The 18215-nt window shown below is 37.3% G+C and overlaps 1 protein-coding gene across 1 annotated transcript in view; it reads right to left on the bottom strand.

The window, feature by feature from the left end:
• The window catches only part of LOC145456141 (uncharacterized), a 24192-nt gene extending 10199 nt beyond the window's left edge, over positions 1-13993 (bottom strand). Inside the window, exon 1 of the mRNA XM_080334206.1 lies at positions 11787-13993. Within this exon, the coding sequence (XP_080190332.1) occupies positions 11787-12444 (658 nt within the window). The 5' untranslated portion in view covers positions 12445-13993. The remainder of the gene's footprint in view (positions 1-11786) is intronic.
• Between the last annotated feature and the right edge of the window lie 4222 nt (positions 13994-18215).

The raw sequence follows: 18215 nt of genomic DNA on the forward strand, positions 1-18215 counted from the left end.
TAGATGGCATGTATACAATTTCATGGCATCCGACAGTACGACGGAGACTATCAAAATATCAAAAGAAGCCCTCTATTCTTTTCTGAAATAATCAAGGTTTTATCAGGACTTCCCTTCATATAAACTCCAGCAGAATCACTACTAACCTCTCAAGTTTACTCAATTTACTGTAATTTGATACTCAAGTACTAAATCCCTATTTTCCGCAAGTATGATAGAGGCTGTCGCTCGATACTCAACGCTTCGTAATTTTGCTGGAATACAAGTACAATTAGGGATTAAAAAGTAATATAGGTGGTTATGTTTGTAGATTTACACTTCTACTTACCGGTTTTTCAGGAGAAACTACCTACTTTTAGGACTTTATATTTTAAAGTAGTTTGAAGTTACGTTTGTATCACCTTGGCAAGTGCTATCATCAAAAACTGCTTTTGCTAAACTCTTACACTTTCACTAAACTTCTAGACTGAATCTTGTAAAGTAGATAGAAAAGGAAAACTATTAACATAAGGTAAGTGAGAAGCACGTCAAATTCCGATTGCATACAAATGCCACAAACTGCGCTAACTTCCAGAGTTGTTAAGTATAGAATTACTCGTACTTCTTGAGAATACCCAAGTAGGTTTTTTGCCTACATGTATCAAATACTCTCAAGTCCTTATGATATTGGAGTACATCAACTTCATGATAGCTACAGTATTAAACAGAAATAGACCTAGAGTACTAACGTTTTTGCGCAGTGAGAGTTTGCAAATTCTCGAAGTATTTTTGTTATTTTATTGCGATAAGTCATTCTGCAGCGCAAAAAGGCGTCTTAGGATATAGATGAAACCAACACCACTCATCAAGACCACCGAAAACAGTACATTTCAACATTTAGTAGCATTAAATTTCTAGTGATGTACAAGAAGTGATGATTTCCGAGTGAGTTAAAAAGTAAGTATTAAAGCTATAGTTTACCTAAAAACCGAAACTCTGAAATAGAAGCAGATGCAGTGTAAATAGCTAATCACTTGATTAAGTCTAGTGCAAGCAGATAAAACCTATATTTGAGTACTACAAAATGCACGAATACTTCGCTATCGACTCCATCCACGTAAAAAGTGGCTACGGTTTAAAACTACTTTTACCGATACTCGACGGTTCAGCTTTAGATAAAATTCGGAAACCGAGTAATTTCATAAACACAAGCTAATTAAATGAATTTACTCGAATGTAGTATGCCGCGTTGATAAGATTAATTATAATATACTTATCATGTTACAGTGATTTTTCTAGCGTAGAAAATCTTTAAAATGTAGTAAGCAGGCCAATATGAAGATATTCGCTGAGCTGAATAAACATTAAAAATACTCTAGACTACTTTATCGGTACTTGACAGTTTCAGTTTTAGATAAAAATTTTCCCTTTCACCTATAATTACAACTCTTCGCTATCTAAACATGTTCAGAATATATTATTTGAGATGATATCAACCCGCAAAGTACTCAAGTAGCTTTTCGTAGGATATAGATGAAACTGACACCACTCAACAAGACCACTTACCCACTGAAAAAAAGTACATTTCAACATTTTAGTAGCAGTAAATTCCTACTAAAGTACAAGAAGTGATGATTTCCGAGTGAGTTAAAAAGTAAGTATTGAAGCTATAGTTTGCTCGAAAACCGAAAAACTCTGAAATAGAAGTAGATGCAGTGTAAATAGTTAATCGCTTCATTTAGTATAGCGCAAGCAGGCCTAACCTATTCTTGAGTACCCCAAAATGTACTAGTACATCGCTATGTAGTCCCTCCACGTAAAAAGTGACTAGGGTTTAGACTACTTTTTCCATACTTGACAGTTTCAGGTTTAGATAAAATTTGGTGAGACTTTAAATTTTAAAGTAGTTTGAGCTTACGTTTATATCACCTTGACAAGTAACATTATCAGACACGAAAATGATATTATCACCTAATGCAAAAGTTAACACACGTCAGTGTGCTTAGGAAGTCACGAAAAATTGCTTACTAAGAGAAGTATATTCTTGTATACACAACAGTGGAGAGAATCTTTAAAATGTAGTAGGCAGGCCGATGGGTATTCGTTGCAATGTATAAGCATAAAAAACATTCCCGCGCGTCTTAGTAGTAGGTGGTAGGGTAGGAAGTGTTAGGTTTAGGAGCGCGCGGGAATGTTTTTTATGCTTATACATTGCAACGAATACCCATCGGCCTGCCTACTACATTTTAAAGATTCTCTCCACTGTTGTGTATACAAGAATATACTTCTCTTAGTAAGCAATTTTTCGTGACTTCCTAAGCACACTGACGTGTGTTAACTTTTGCATTAGGTGATAATATCATTTTCGTGTCTGATAATGTTACTTGTCAAGGTGATATAAACGTAAGCTCAAACTACTTTAAAATTTAAAGTCTCACCAAATTTTATCTAAACCTGAAACTGTCAAGTATGGAAAAAGTAGTCTAAACCCTAGTCACTTTTTACGTGGAGGGACTACATAGCGATGTACTAGTACATTTTGGGGTACTCAAGAATAGGTTAGGCCTGCTTGCGCTATACTAAATGAAGCGATTAACTATTTACACTGCATCTACTTCTATTTCAGAGTTTTTCGGTTTTCGAGCAAACTATAGCTTCAATACTTACTTTTTAACTCACTCGGAAATCATCACTTCTTGTACTTTAGTAGGAATTTACTGCTACTAAAATGTTGAAATGTACTTTTTTTCAGTGGGTAAGTGGTCTTGTTGAGTGGTGTCAGTTTCATCTATATCCTACGAAAAGCTACTTGAGTACTTTGCGGGTTGATATCATCTCAAATAATATATTCTGAACATGTTTAGATAGCGAAGAGTTGTAATTATAGGTGAAAGGGAAAATTTTTATCTAAAACTGAAACTGTCAAGTACCGATAAAGTAGTCTAGAGTATTTTTAATGTTTATTCAGCTCAGCGAATATCTTCATATTGGCCTGCTTACTACATTTTAAAGATTTTCTACGCTAGAAAAATCACTGTAACATGATAAGTATATTATAATTAATCTTATCAACGCGGCATACTACATTCGAGTAAATTCATTTAATTAGCTTGTGTTTATGAAATTACTCGGTTTCCGAATTTTATCTAAAGCTGAACCGTCGAGTATCGGTAAAAGTAGTTTTAAACCGTAGCCACTTTTTACGTGGATGGAGTCGATAGCGAAGTATTCGTGCATTTTGTAGTACTCAAATATAGGTTTTATCTGCTTGCACTAGACTTAATCAAGTGATTAGCTATTTACACTGCATCTGCTTCTATTTCAGAGTTTTCGGTTTTTAGGTAAACTATAGCTTTAATACTTACTTTTTAACTCACTCGGAAATCATCACTTCTTGTACATCACTAGAAATTTAATGCTACTAAATGTTGAAATGTACTGTTTTCGGTGGTCTTGATGAGTGGTGTTGGTTTCATCTATATCCTAAGACGCCTTTTTGCGCTGCAGAATGACTTATCGCAATAAAATAACAAAAATACTTCGAGAATTTGCAAACTCTCACTGCGCAAAAACGTTAGTACTCTAGGTCTATTTCTGTTTAATACTGTAGCTATCATGAAGTTGATGTACTCCAATATCATAAGGACTTGAGAGTATTTGATACATGTAGGCAAAAAACCTACTTGGGTATTCTCAAGAAGTACGAGTAATTCTATACTTAACAACTCTGGAAGTTAGCGCAGTTTGTGGCATTTGTATGCAATCGGAATTTGCGTGCTTCTCACTTACCTTATGTTAATAGTTTTCCTTTTCTATCTACTTTACAAGATTCAGTCTAGAAGTTTAGTGAAAGTGTAAGAGTTTAGCAAAAGCAGTTTTTGATGATAGCACTTGCCAAGGTGATACAAACGTAACTTCAAACTACTTTAAAATATAAAGTCCTAAAAGTAGGTAGTTTCTCCTGAAAAACCGGTAAGTAGAAGTGTAAATCTACAAACATAACCACCTATATTACTTTTTAATCCCTAATTGTACTTGTATTCCAGCAAAATTACGAAGCGTTGAGTATCGAGCGACAGCCTCTATCATACTTGCGGAAAATAGGGATTTAGTACTTGAGTATCAAATTACAGTAAATTGAGTAAACTTGAGAGGTTAGTAGTGATTCTGCTGGAGTTTATATGAAGGGAAGTCCTGATAAAACCTTGATTATTTCAGAAAAGAATAGAGGGCTTCTTTTGATATTTTGATAGTCTCCGTCGTACTGTCGGATGCCATGAAATTGTATACATGCCATCTAGTACTACGTAAAATGTCAAGGCTGGTACTCAATGGTTCTGTTAGTAATTACATGTAATGTGTGGGAATCGAATTGGAGCGTGAAGTATGCTCCTATGGCATAGAGCCCCTCGAAATGAGTCCGCATACCTCGTAAAATTCCACTCCAAGCCCTGCAGCTTAGCTCAAGCGAACAAATATTTCGTACTTTAGGAGTCAAATCATCTTTCTGATGATAAATTAACATAGGGAGAATTAATCAGAAAATTTTGTAGAGTAGCCTACCGTAGGCATCGATACATTAAGTGAAATGGGCTTCCTTATCTCAAATTGAAACGGGTAGAATAAATCGAAACAATTTGCATAAACCCGTAGGCTTCTAGACATAGCTCAGGCTGAGATCACAGCCTAATAACGAGGGCTTCGAGTGGGACGTTATAGGAAGCAAGACGAATCATTGTAAAAGTGTTGAAACCTAATTACATCTGTAATTCCGTCATTGAAGTTGACTACGCATACGTACGTGCTACGCTCCCTCAACCAGATTCACGTGGAAGTTGGTATAGAACTGCGTTAGTTTTAAAGGTGTTCCATCATGAAATGTGTGAAGAAATTTGATATGTTCCATTGTCATAATGTACTACACCCGTGAACCTATTTTCAAGTTGCGCATTCAATGTTTAGCATGGTAATTCCGTTATTAAAATTGACTATGCATAGGTACGTGCTACGCTCCCGCAAAAGTCGGTATAGAACTGCGTTAGTTTTGAAGTTGTTCAATCATGAAATGCGTAACAAAATTTTACAAGGTGCCTTTTCATAATGTCTTACAACTGCGTACCGAGTTTCAAGTTGGGGAGTCGATTATTAACATGGTAATCCCGTTATTAAAGTTGACTATGTATAGGTACGTGCTACGCTACGGAAAAACAGATTTGGCCAAAAGTCGGTATAGAGCTGCGTTGGTTTTAAAGGTGTTACATCATGAAATGTCTGACGAAATTTGGTATGGTGTATTTTCACAATGTCATACAACTGCGTGACAAGTTTCAGGGTGGGGATTTGATTATTAGCATGGTACTTCCGTTATTAAAGCCTAATATGTATAGGTACGTGCTACGCTACCGAACAACAAATTTACGCAAAAGTCTACAAAGAACTGCGTTCGTTTTGAAGGTGTTACATCCTGAAATGTGTGATGGAATTCGGTATGGCGCATTGTTATAATATCCTACAACTGTGTACCAACGTTCAAGATGAGAATTTAATGTTTAGCATGCTAATTCTGTTATTAAAATTGACTATGTATAGGTCTATGCTATGTTCACGCAAAACAGATATGCGTAAAAGTCGGTATTCCACCGCGTTAATTTTAAAGGTGTTCCATGATTAGATGTGTGATGAAATTTAGCCTGGTGCATTGCCATAATGTCCTACAACTACGTATCAAGTTTCGAGTTAGGATTCAATGTTAAGCATGGTAATTTCGCTAGTAAAGTTGACTATGTATGGGTACGTGCTATACGCTCCCGCAAAACAGATGTACGCAAAAAGTCGATGTAGAGCCGCGTTAGTTTTAAAGTTGTTCCATCATGAAATGTGTGACGGAATTTGGTATGGTGCATTGGTATAATGTCCTGTAACCGCCTACCAACTTTCAAGGTGGGAATTCAATGTTTAGCATGCTAATTCTGTTATTAAAATTGACTATGTGTAGGTCTATGCTATGTTCACGCAAAACAGATATGCGTAAAAGTCGGTATTCCACCGCGTTAATTTTAAAGGTGTTCCATGATTAGATGTGCGATGAAATTTAGCCTGGTGCATTGCCATAATGTCCTACAACTACGTATCAAGTTTCGAGTTGGGATTCAATGTTAAGCATGGTAATTTCGTTAGTAAAGTTGACTATGTATGGGTACGTGCTATACGCTCCCGCAAAACAGATGTACGCAAAAAGTCGACGTAGAGCCGCGTTAGTTTTAAAGTTGTTCCATCATGAAATGTGTGACGGAATTTGGTATGGTGCATTGGTATAATGTCCTGTAACCGCCTACCAACTTTCAAGGTGGGAATTCAATGTTTAGCATGGTAATTCTGCTATTAAAATTGACTATGCATAAGTATATGCTATTTTCAGGCAAAACAGATATGCGTAAAAGTCGGTATTCGACTGCGTTAGTTTTAAAGTTGTTCCATCATGAAATGTGTGATTAAATTTTGTATGCTGCATATTCACAATGTCCTAGAGCTCATTTAGATACCAAAGCTACTTTAAAATTAGTTCTCGAGTATTTGCCGCAATTATACTGCCATATAGTTATAGCCAGAGGGATTCGATGGTGACGTACGTGTATAATGCACATTTTGGAGAGATTAAGTAAAGCAATGATCTAAGATAAATCCCTTAAGTTAAGCTAGAAGTAGCTATTAACGAAGAAAGTTAGCATTCTAAGTCTATACTTCTGTGTAATACTGTAAATGTCATGAAGTTGAAGCGAACTGAAATCATAAACACTTTAGTATTAGGTACATAAACGCGATAAGCTACTTTAGTATTCTGGTGGTTTGGGATAAAGTGTAATTTTCCGTGCTTTTTTATTTTTTAATAAAATTAGTATTCATTTTACAGAAACGTCGTGTAAAGGTAAAGTACTTGTACATTTCGGAGTATTCAAGTATACGTTCTGGTTAGCTAAATTTCGATGTCATACGAATACCACAAACTGTGCTACTTGTACTTCTTCAGAGTACTCAATTAGGTTTTTAGCTATATGCAACAAATACTTTCGAGTGTTTTTGATATTGGACTGCTTCAACTCCATGATAATTATAGTATTAAGCAGAATTGAACCTACAATACGAACGCTTTACTTACTCGGAAATGACTAGTTTTACGTTAATTTATAAAACTAAAGTAAAGCTCGCGAAATCCATAGTGTAAACGTCTCTAATGCGCTGAAACGGCAGAAAAAGTACTCTATACGCTAAATTTGAATCTAAAACTATTAATTCTCGTAAAACGTAGTGGGTGTGGGATTCGAACCTACGTGAACACTTGTTCATTGGAACTTAAGTCCAACGCCAAAAAGCTAGACTTTACAAAATTTTCGGAGTACTGACTTTTTTAGGTAAATTCTGTTACGCGCTTGGTTACTAACTCTGAAAGCAAGCAAAGTTTGTGGTATTTGATCAATATGGAAATTCGTGCACTTTGCGTTTAGGTTATCTTAAAACATGAGTCCCTTAGAACACTTGTTCATTGAAACTTAAGTCCAACGCCTTAACCGCTCTCTCAACCCAGTTCCGTTGCTACGATGTCTGAGAAATCTAATAAATTAGGGTAGAAATAACTATTTCCAAGTAAGTTTCACGAAGTCTCGATACGCTATATTTAATCTAAAAATATTAATCCCCATAAAACGTACTGGGTACGGGGTTCGAAGCCTGGAATAATAAACGGATCGTGATTGAAAATAGAAGGAGGATCACTGGATAAACGTTTATGGAATACTCCGCAATGTAAAATTAGTATGTACTGCACAAAATCCTGAGTGTAAGAGTCTTCACTGCATCGGAATGGTGTAGTTTTCTATCTACTTTACAAAGTTTATACGATTTTTTTTTTTTTTGCTACGTTCCGGGATAAAATGTAATTTTTCGTGCTTTTTATTTATTTTTAATATAATTAGTATTTATTATACAAAGACGACGTGTAAAGGTAAAGTACGAATACAAGTACAAGTTGAGATTTCAAAGTGAGTAAGTGGTTATGTTCGATTTTTCAGTAAGTTGTTATGTTTCTAGGCTACTTTTACTTCTATTTAACGAGTTTTCATACAAATCTGCTTTCTTTAATAACTTTCATCTTTTTCATCAGTGAGCGAAGGTAATAGTGGTGTTGACTCCATGGTCAGATTCAAAATAACAGCGACTCAGAGCTCATTTAGATACCTACGCTACTTTAAAATTAGTGCCCGAGTATTTGCTGCAATTATACTGCCAGATAGTTATAGCCAGAGGGTCTCGATGGTGACGTACATGTATAATGCACATCTTGGAGAGATTAAGTAAAGCAATGATCTCAGATAAATCCATCAAATTAAGGTAGAAGTAGCTATTTACGAATAAAAGTTAGTAATCTAGGTCTATATTTCTGTTTAATACTGAAAATTTCATGAAGTTGAAGCAATCTGAAATCATAAACACATTAGTATTAGGTATATCTACGCGAAAAGCTACTTTAGTATTCTGATGGAGTGCAAATACTTGTTTACTTATCAACTTTGAAGGCTTGCGCAGTTTGTGGTGTGATACGCAAAATTAGTGTGTGTTCAAATCAGACCTGTCGTAAACATAGTGATGTCGCATTAGTCCTAAATACACATGATAGAATATCAAGGAAAAGTATCATCTAACGTATAATGAATGTTATTTATTTCTCGGAAGCAAGTCATTATCAAAACATAGTGATCAAAATTATCGCATAGCAATACCGATTTTGCGTAAATTCCATTATGCGTCTTACTACGTTACTAGAGATTTTGTAGTTAGTTACGAAATTAGGTGTGCTATCTTCCCAATCGGTATGGAACAACATCAAAATCATCACAAAGCAATATCGACTTTTGCATAGGGCTTCTATTTTTTCTTGCAGGGCAACTTTTTTGTAGCCGAAAGCGGTATTATCTAGCAACAAGGTTTAAATGACTCGCCTCCGGCGTTAATTGACCGTATTACCCGTATTCTCGTCATGCCAAAATTATGCATGTATTAGTACGAAGCTCAGATGCAGCAAAGTGTGTGAGACTGCCTGTAAAATGGTGCAGCGACTCTAATTTCCCCGGTCACGATTAGTTTTACTTTTCAACTAACTTGTTGTCTGTCGTTATATTCATTAGACTCGCTTTCATGCGGCTAATTTGTCCCTATCATTATAACGTCGGTGATCGCGTACCTGCGGCGAAGGTGTTCGTTCAACTAACTTGTTGTCTGTCGTTATATTCATTAGACTCGCTAATTACAGTCTTCGCGAACATACATAGTCCGAAATATACAAAAATTATTTCTCGAAAGTTAACGCACTAATATTATCAAGTCGCATTTCACTAATACAAATATACATAATAGAATATCCAGGAAAATACACATAACAGAATAAGTGGGAATCGAGCCTATAACCTACTGCATAAACCGGGCATAGTCCACCGCAAATTATATTATGAGAGAGTTTACATTCTAAATAGCCTGAGGGCCTGCGTATATTTGATCAAACCCTACTACTGGCGTGAGCATCAACACTTAATTATGTCCAATATTATATTCATTTATAGTGGAATCAACTTTTGATACTTCAATCGGGGTAACTTTGGGTCAAGAGTGGGGTGGACTCGCAGTCGAGTTACGTGTGATTTTTAAACACCGATAACGAATAATCCTCGCCTTTCACTGCAGACGTGAATTGATTATAATCGCCCCGTCAGGTGATTTTTCACCATCGTTGACGCTAAACGCTGACATCGTTAAGGAATTCCTGATATTGATTTTAAAAAGTAACACCTTTATCGTTATCTGAGCGAGTAAAGTCATATAACAACAAGCTGCTTTCAACTTGGAAAAGTGTCTAAGTTTAAATAAAGTTCAACATAAGTTATAATGTATCTTTTATAAATGATCTGTTCTACAGCATGCTAGGAAAAAAAGTTTACGAGATCGAGGCAGTATCATGTCATGGTGAATATATTTCATAAAATCGACTATAGGTATGTGAAATCATTATAATGTCGGTAGGTCAATTGTGTACAGACGTTTAAATTTTACATAGACTACACGGCAATGTCCTCTACAGTAAACGAGAATGGGACATTGCACGCTATATGCAGTAAAGATACATTTAACAAGTCAATATAATCGTTAAAATGAGCGCGAAAATTGATATACTGTCAGAAATTTGACACTTGTTTGAATTTCGTAAGGAGCAATTATGTTTTAGATAATTCCTTCGCTAGCAGTAAAGCGAACGTGAGCGTGAAAGTGAATGTGAATTTTACAAGTCGAGATTAACTAGATTGCACATAACCTTCGGGTTTTAATATTTTCTCGTTATAAAATGCATATCAAAATTCTGAACCGCAAAGAAGGTTCTTAAAGTAACCACATTGTGGGCAAAGTGATTTGATTGATGGCTCCCAATGTGAGTGATAGGTGCCAGTTGACCTGTGCGAAACGATATCGACAGTAGCGTATAAGACAAAGAAGATGTTTGCGGCGCAGAAAATACGAAAACGATTTCGCAATGAAGTGATTTCTCAGTGCCATTGTGACATCACAGAATTTGACATCAAAGTGTCATGGGAAGGGCAAGTTTTTGCAACTTTTGCAACTTTTCTTTACAATTTCCGGCAGCTTCCTAAATACTCATAAGTTACGTAGTATGGTATTTTAAGCTGTTTGGGGAATCTTATATTGCAACGTTTTGCAAATTTTCTTCATTTTTTTATGCAACTTCGTGCAACTTTTGCGATTTTTTATGCAACTAACTTTTTACTGTATATATTTGGCCCTATATGTAAATAGATCGCTTGATTAATTCACTGCCATTTAAATTTGAGATCCTTTCTGGTTTGACGTACATCCTGGCCTAGTAGGCCATGCGTACATCCAGGCTAGACCGCCGAAAATTATACTTTTACTGGGTCAATTTTATAAGGCTATTGATTTTATTGAAGTGGCCAACATCAAGTTTTGCTACAGTGCCTTGAATACAGAACGATTGGATTATCTCCTACCCTAATAATTTCAAGGAACTTGTCCATAAATGCAACTACTTGATGCAACTTTTGTGAAAATTAAACGTATTTTTAGTGCAACTTTTGTGAAAATTAAATGCAACTTTTTACTGTAACTTTTGTGAAAAAATTTCCGCGGATTTGACTGCAACAAAACTTGCCTTAGTTAAGAGTTAACAACGTCTCTTCGTGTACCAATGTTATAACCAGAACAGAAATTACGTGACGCATCGATGTCTATAATAGTGGTTCTTAGCCTTCGCAAACCTGCGGAATACTATACTTACTTACTTACTATAATAATATGCAAGCCTTCACGGAACCCCAAATTTTCGATGAGTCACAAATACAAAAATCGACCACAATGCACGCCTATAACCACACATCTGACGCACAAAATGAACTGCGGATCAACAGAGTGTTCTTGATCGGTGGATAATCTGAGAATTATCATCGAAAATTCACGTAACTCCGCTTCTACTGGTCGGAATTGAGTCAAATTTGTTTTGCATCGTCTTTGAAGACAGCTCAACAATTTGATGGGGTTGGCAAAATATTTTGAATTTTTTTTTTAATTTTCCCTAATAAATTAATTAATTGGATCTGCGGAGTCCTATACTTGTCAGAATTGAACCAAATTTGGTGTGCTGCGTTTTTTAGGGTAACCTGACAATTTGGTCAGTGAATGGCTGGAATCCGGGAAAAAAAGTTATTTTTGAACGGCCTAAACATGATACGAACTTGGTTTGGTATGAATCCTTCTCATCCAAGGGTAGATAGCGGTATCTTTCCCTGCCGTCATATTCATCCATGGAAAACTGTTGATTGTCGAGCCTGGATTGCTGCCATCTCGAATTTCAGAAACTTGAAGAGAATGTTCTTGTGACGAATTCCTCATCGTATTATAGTTCGGTGTCGGTGTGAATTCTGTGTGCTTTTTATTGGAGATCTCTTGATTTGTTTCTACTTGTGGCAAGCAACATGGATTCGACCCGATTCTGTCTTGCAAATCTAGATTTGACGAGACGAGATTGCCGTGTCCTGGACGATGGCCGAAATGTTCTGTTGCGAGCAGTGAGTTTGATAGCCAACTGTTCGATCCATATGTGGATTTTTCATTCCCCTGTCGAGCATAATCTGAAAAGTTTCCTCCCGGGGTATTGATAAGTGACGAGGATGCTGATGTTTGACTGCTGCTGAAATAATCGCCAATTTCGCAGTCACGGTATGCATACCGAGGATAATCAGAGTCCGTATTATTGACTGACATTTTCAGCAATAATAATTTGCGCCAATGATGTACATCTCGTTTACATATATGTTGACGATACTCTTCTCGATTAACCCTGCCGCAGTAAAATTTTACCATCAAACACATTGCTCGTTTCCGATACGTCATACTGTACGTGAACTCACACAAGATCTTGCGCCTCTGTCAGATCTAATACGTTTTAGCAAGCAAGTATCAAAAGCTTCTCTACTTATACCAGTCGTTATTCAGCTGTGGGCGTCGGGAGCATTTTGGACTAATTGGAAAATCATGAGGTCTGTAAAAACTTTAATTTCATCCGTATATTTATTCCAGACATGTTTCTGAATTTTTTTAATTGGTATTTAAATAATAATTGATACGAACTCGAATGAACAGAAGCAATAATTTAAAAATCGACCGCCATAGGTAACTGGCAGTCTCCACTGTCTGCTCACTTGTCATTAAGATTGTCACAAAGATTTTTGGAATTACTCCAATATTCCCAGCCGGTACCTTACGTAATATTACCAAAGCGGGTATACTGGGCTACGATGATAAACGGAGAGACTTGAATACACAGAAAATATAATATGGCATAAGAGGCCCTTCTTTTCCTATGATGAATTAGCGCCAAATATACCTATTGCACAGATCCGATCATTGCAGGCCAAATTCCCAGGCTCCACTAAGATTTTAACATATATGTGACTTAATTACTACGTTGTTTCCCATTATGCTTGACATGATCCGTATACATTGCCTGCCGAGTAATCAACTAATCAATACGGAAAGTGAAAGTTAATTACCAGCTCCATTTCGAATACAACTATGTTTAATGATATGTAGGTAAGACATTATCTGGTTCGCGTCAACGCAAACTTGTGAAAAGTTAGTCGTGAACACGAACGTAAGGCCACCAAGTCTCATGCCAGATACACTGAATCCGAAACCCCTAGGCAACACTAGATAAATAACACGGTATATTCAACGGTTTTGTTAGTGGGGCACAGATCCATTATGTCCTCAAGCATAGGTTTGCGACGAGGGTTATGCCCTATTTCTCGGACGTCGTACTTCCACTTATAGGCTACCTATGATATAGTGCACCGTGGTACAATGCTGTATTGGAAAAATGCTGTGATGTATCTATCAGCTAACATTCTCATTCTGTAAGTTTTAAATTGGCAATGTGGACATGGGGCCTGAAGAGAATTTATTCTTATGATAAATTGTTTTCTCTGTGCTGATATAAGCATTAAGCAATAACGAGTATAGAGCGAACTTGAAATTCAGATAACAGTGTCGAAGCTCACGAGTCTCGTTCGCGAGAATGCGTACCTAAGTTCATGCCACCATCCATAACCAATACTATACTTCACTTATATTATAGTCTATAGCGCCGCTTGAATCATGAACACAGTATCTCATATTGGTTCTATTTTCATGCTAAATGCATGTAGCCGCGTATCCATATATACCTAAGCCTTGTATTCCCTCTTGATAATATTCATAAACAATGCACTGTACGTACGTACATGCAAGTATAGATGGACACGTCGCTCTCCCACTATAGAGATGGTTCATCAATACAATATACATACATACATGAACTTCTCTCGACAAACGTTTTGCACTTATATTGGTTGCATTCTAACCTATAAATCTGCTGTGTTATATCTCATTCGCTAAACCCTTCTCTGCATAAAAGAACCATACAGTAAATCGCAACTTACCTCTGCAAACAATGGAGATAAGAGCGTCAATTCATCATCGCGGGATTCTTTGAAATTCCGCGATCTCGATTTATTCATTCTTCAGGATAAAAGTTCGCAACTCCCCGCCCTTGTATTCATGACGCTTTTCGCATGGCAGAAAATTGTATCGGTTTTGCTCCTGTACGGTACTGTTTCGTGATTACTCCTCGTAAACTATTGCGATTAAAAACTTACGTTGCATTAGTCACGTGGGCCTATAACAGAAAAATATTATGGACACCATTAACCATTATTATATATTATCAGAAGGGCGATTATTTTTGACATGTCAAAAAGGTCAAAATTTTGTCAAAATTGTAATATTTAGGTCGAAAAATTGTCGAAATTGTTAACGAAGTCACGATTTTTTTGCACACTGCATTTCGTTCGTGTCGTAGAGCAGTGGTTCTCAACCGGGGGTCCGCGGATCCATGGGGGTCCGCGAAGCATTTTTAAGGGGTCCGCGAAAAGTGGTTGATAACCTAATTTGTATTTATTTAAATTAGGCAAATCATGAGGAAGTTTCTCTTAATTACGGGTAAAACTCCAGGACTCACATCAACAGACTGGCCGTCAGAGATGAAATATCCTACTATGTGAACTCATTTTAATTGCTTAATTGCCAATAGCCTACCGATACAAACATATTGCTGTTTAGAGATGTTTTGTTGAGGATTGTGGAAAAATAAGAAGTTGAAGTAAAAAGGTCAATCACGATGACTTCGAAATATTAGCAGACATCCATTTTCTCCGATGATATACACGCCACTATTCCATAATAAATTCAAGATGAGCTACTAAATAAAAATGACCAGACTGGACGTTATATGTTCATTAAAAATCTTGTTTTTAATTTTGTTATCATATTTGTTCCAATCTTACTCAAATGTATCGTGAGGAGCGTTGCGCGTTATTACCACATTCATCACCACTTGTCTTTGTGGAAATGAAAATAAAAAACTCGTTCATATCTAATCAAAGGCGCAGAAGTTCCAGGCATGACCACGCAGTGGCGAGACAGTGGATTCTAATCCGACCGAGGTCGATTCCAGAAATACATAAGTGTTGGCAGTTTATCTAGGCCAGTGGTTCTCAACCTTTTTGTCTTCGCGGACCCCTTTTCGACAGTCATAGACCCCCGCGGACCCCCCAAATTTTCAGTTCAAATTTAGCTCGTGCAATCGTCATCTGTCCTGTGCAAATGATCTGTCTTGGGCAAATAACTGTAGGCTAGTGATAAACAGCAACAAAATGACTTTTATTGAAAATAACACCATACTATTTATGTAAAAATTGGGTTGACTTTTAATATTTCAAAGCGTATTCTGCATCTGCATTTCTTTAAAATCACGGTCGTGTCTTTAAAATCCGCGCCTTCCATTTGATATGAACTAAAGTTCCGAATATCCATTCCCACAAAGATATGCCATATTTCTATCCCTGTATGGCGGCGATAATCCAGAATTTCGCAATGCAATGATTTCCGGAGGACGGAAATTCTCGGATGGTAATACTAGGGAGGCGCAATTATATTTTACAGTGCAAGATAATGCTTACTGTCTATTGTTGTACTGAAGATGTTTTAAACTTAGGAGGAAAAACTGTTGCGTTCGTGCATTTATGCTGGTAACCTTTGACGCTGATTTGTGTAGTACTAGTTATTACTATAATTTTCTTCTGTGGCTTGCTTTCGTAGTTATACCTCATGTTTCCTGATGTGCCAGACTCGTGTCCAACTGATCTCTGACAAAGTAGCTTAATCACAGCGCACTCTCCTGTGTTCGTGATTTCGTGGTTGACTCTGTTGACAATGAATTCGTATTTGAAGTTCGTAGCGTATGTCTTACTGTCCTAACAAAGGCATAAAACGTAACACAGACCTTGGCATATGGCGACTGTCGACTGCATCTGCTGACTCTCTCCTATTCTGTCGCAATAACATTCGCCATAGAAGTCATCTATGGCCTGGGTCATGATTTCTTGATACCAAAAAACAACCCTTTCTTCAACTTGATTAAATGATTAGTGTTGTATTTTGTTTTGAATAATCTAAATCTTTGCAACGTGTGTTTCGTCTTATCAAACCCGATAATATTTGTAATTCATCTGTGATTGACTTTTACGGTTACATGGTGAATCCTCTAAAACAGTGTTTCAGTATTATGTATTTGTGATGATTTCAAGCCAGTGTGCGGTATGAAAATGACGTCCTGAACTCAAAAGACCCGTCATAGCAAGGTTTTCTAAAGCTGTATACCACTCTAACTGCAAAAAAAGCTACTACTATCCGAAAATATTCGAAACAAAGTTTGAAATAGAATCCGTGTGCGATCCGATAGACATAAAATTGACTTCGAATCATAAGCGAATCCTTATGATGCTCATCACTAGAGCATTTTTATAACATGTCAAAAAAAGTCAAAATCAGGTCAAAATTGTAGCGTCAAGTCTGAAAAAGTCAAAATTTTTACAAAGTCAAAAATTTTTTACAACCTGCATTTCGTTTGTATCTTAGATTCTGCACTGTCGGTGAACCTATCATTTGACATTCTACAGCAGGGGTTCTCAACCCGCGGCCCGCAGAGGTTCATTTTGCGGCCCACGGCCTCTTTCATTATGAACGCAATTACTAATGGCACAGCATTGTTGCATATTAATTTAGCTACTTAGCTCCCTTATCGCACCGTCGCACTCACCAACTCACCTCGCGGTCCCTTGCACAATAGTGCGTAAGGACTGAAAGACAGGTCATCACTTCGGCTATTTTGTGCGCAGCTCAGATTTTTCTGTGTGTGGCGACTTTGTCAGCCGTGTGCGGCCGCGCACGCGCGCAGCTTAGAGGGAGCATTGGTCTGGACTCTGGGTTACGATAATACCGCTCTTTAGTATACTTTAAAAGAGTGCTTCACTCACCGCGAATGGTTTGAACAGAAGCAGGACCAAGGAACGGCGAAAACTGGGTTTGCAACTCTGCGTGGAACAATGAATTTGCTTTCTGATATATAAATGGAAAACCTATATCTGTCATATTTGTCGAAGAACAGTTTTTGCAACGAAGCGTAGAAGCTTAAAACGATACCACGAAAGTTTCTTTTAGGTTACATATAGCCTGCGATCTTGAAAAAAACATTGCTGCCTAGGTGTCAAGCTCAGCAATCCATAGTTCGAGGAACTGTTACAGAGGCATTGGAATATCGCTAAACCCAAGAAATCTGCTAGAGAAGGAGTGAATTCAATAATACTTTAACATACTGTGCGAATGTTCGCTGTTTTCGGGACATCACCTAACAAATTGCGAAGCTAAAGTTGTCCGATTCAACTGTGACCAGAAGAGTAGCCAGTCGACCTTTTATCGCATGTTCTGAAACACGTTGCCGCGTATACTACTTTAGCCTAGCATTGGACGAATCCACCGACTTTACAGACATTGCATAGCTAATTTTCTTCGTGCATTTTATCAGAATGGACATATTTGCAGAACAAATGCTGGTAAGGCAAACGTGGGGAGGTGGCCAGCGAAAAACATCAACTTGACAAAGTTGACTTTTGTAACTATTGGTGGAAGGCTCCAGCCATGGAAGGAAATGACATGGGTTAATTGGTTTGTTCAGAAATGATCCCGAAACGACAGACTTCTTCTCATATCGCTGGGAGCTCTAAGTGATAACGGCCTCCGAAAAAGTGACCATGATTTTATACTTGCTCGCTCACGCATGGAAACAGCGCATTCCGTTCTATGGTGGAAAGGTTTCAAGGTGCATATCCTGACTTGGCAATGAATGCAATGCACGCTCCGTGAAATGATTTACTTCCGACGCTGGAAGATAAATATTCCCACAAAACAGCCATTGCAGACTTACGAACGCTGTCCATTAATGCTTTAGAATGCATAAAAAATGGACTAGGCGCCCGTATACGACTAATAAGTAGCCTAGGCTCCAGTAGCCTAAATTCGATAGAAGCTCACAAATGCATGGCAAAAATGTTTTGCGGCCCGCAGCGTCTTTTGCTGGTAAAATGCGGCCCCTTATACATGGGAAGTTGAGAACCCCTGTTCTACAGTTTGTAGCCAAATTTATTGGCCTACCGTTGCAAACGGCCCATTGTCTGCTCCTTGTGCATCATAAACATTCGAATGGAACAAATAGGTTGCCATGATGTTAT

Source organism: Botryllus schlosseri, chromosome 2, assembly GCF_051294905.1.
Source record: "Botryllus schlosseri isolate E-star chromosome 2, Bs_hap1, whole genome shotgun sequence".
Classification (NCBI taxonomy): Eukaryota; Metazoa; Chordata; class Ascidiacea; order Stolidobranchia; family Styelidae; genus Botryllus; species Botryllus schlosseri.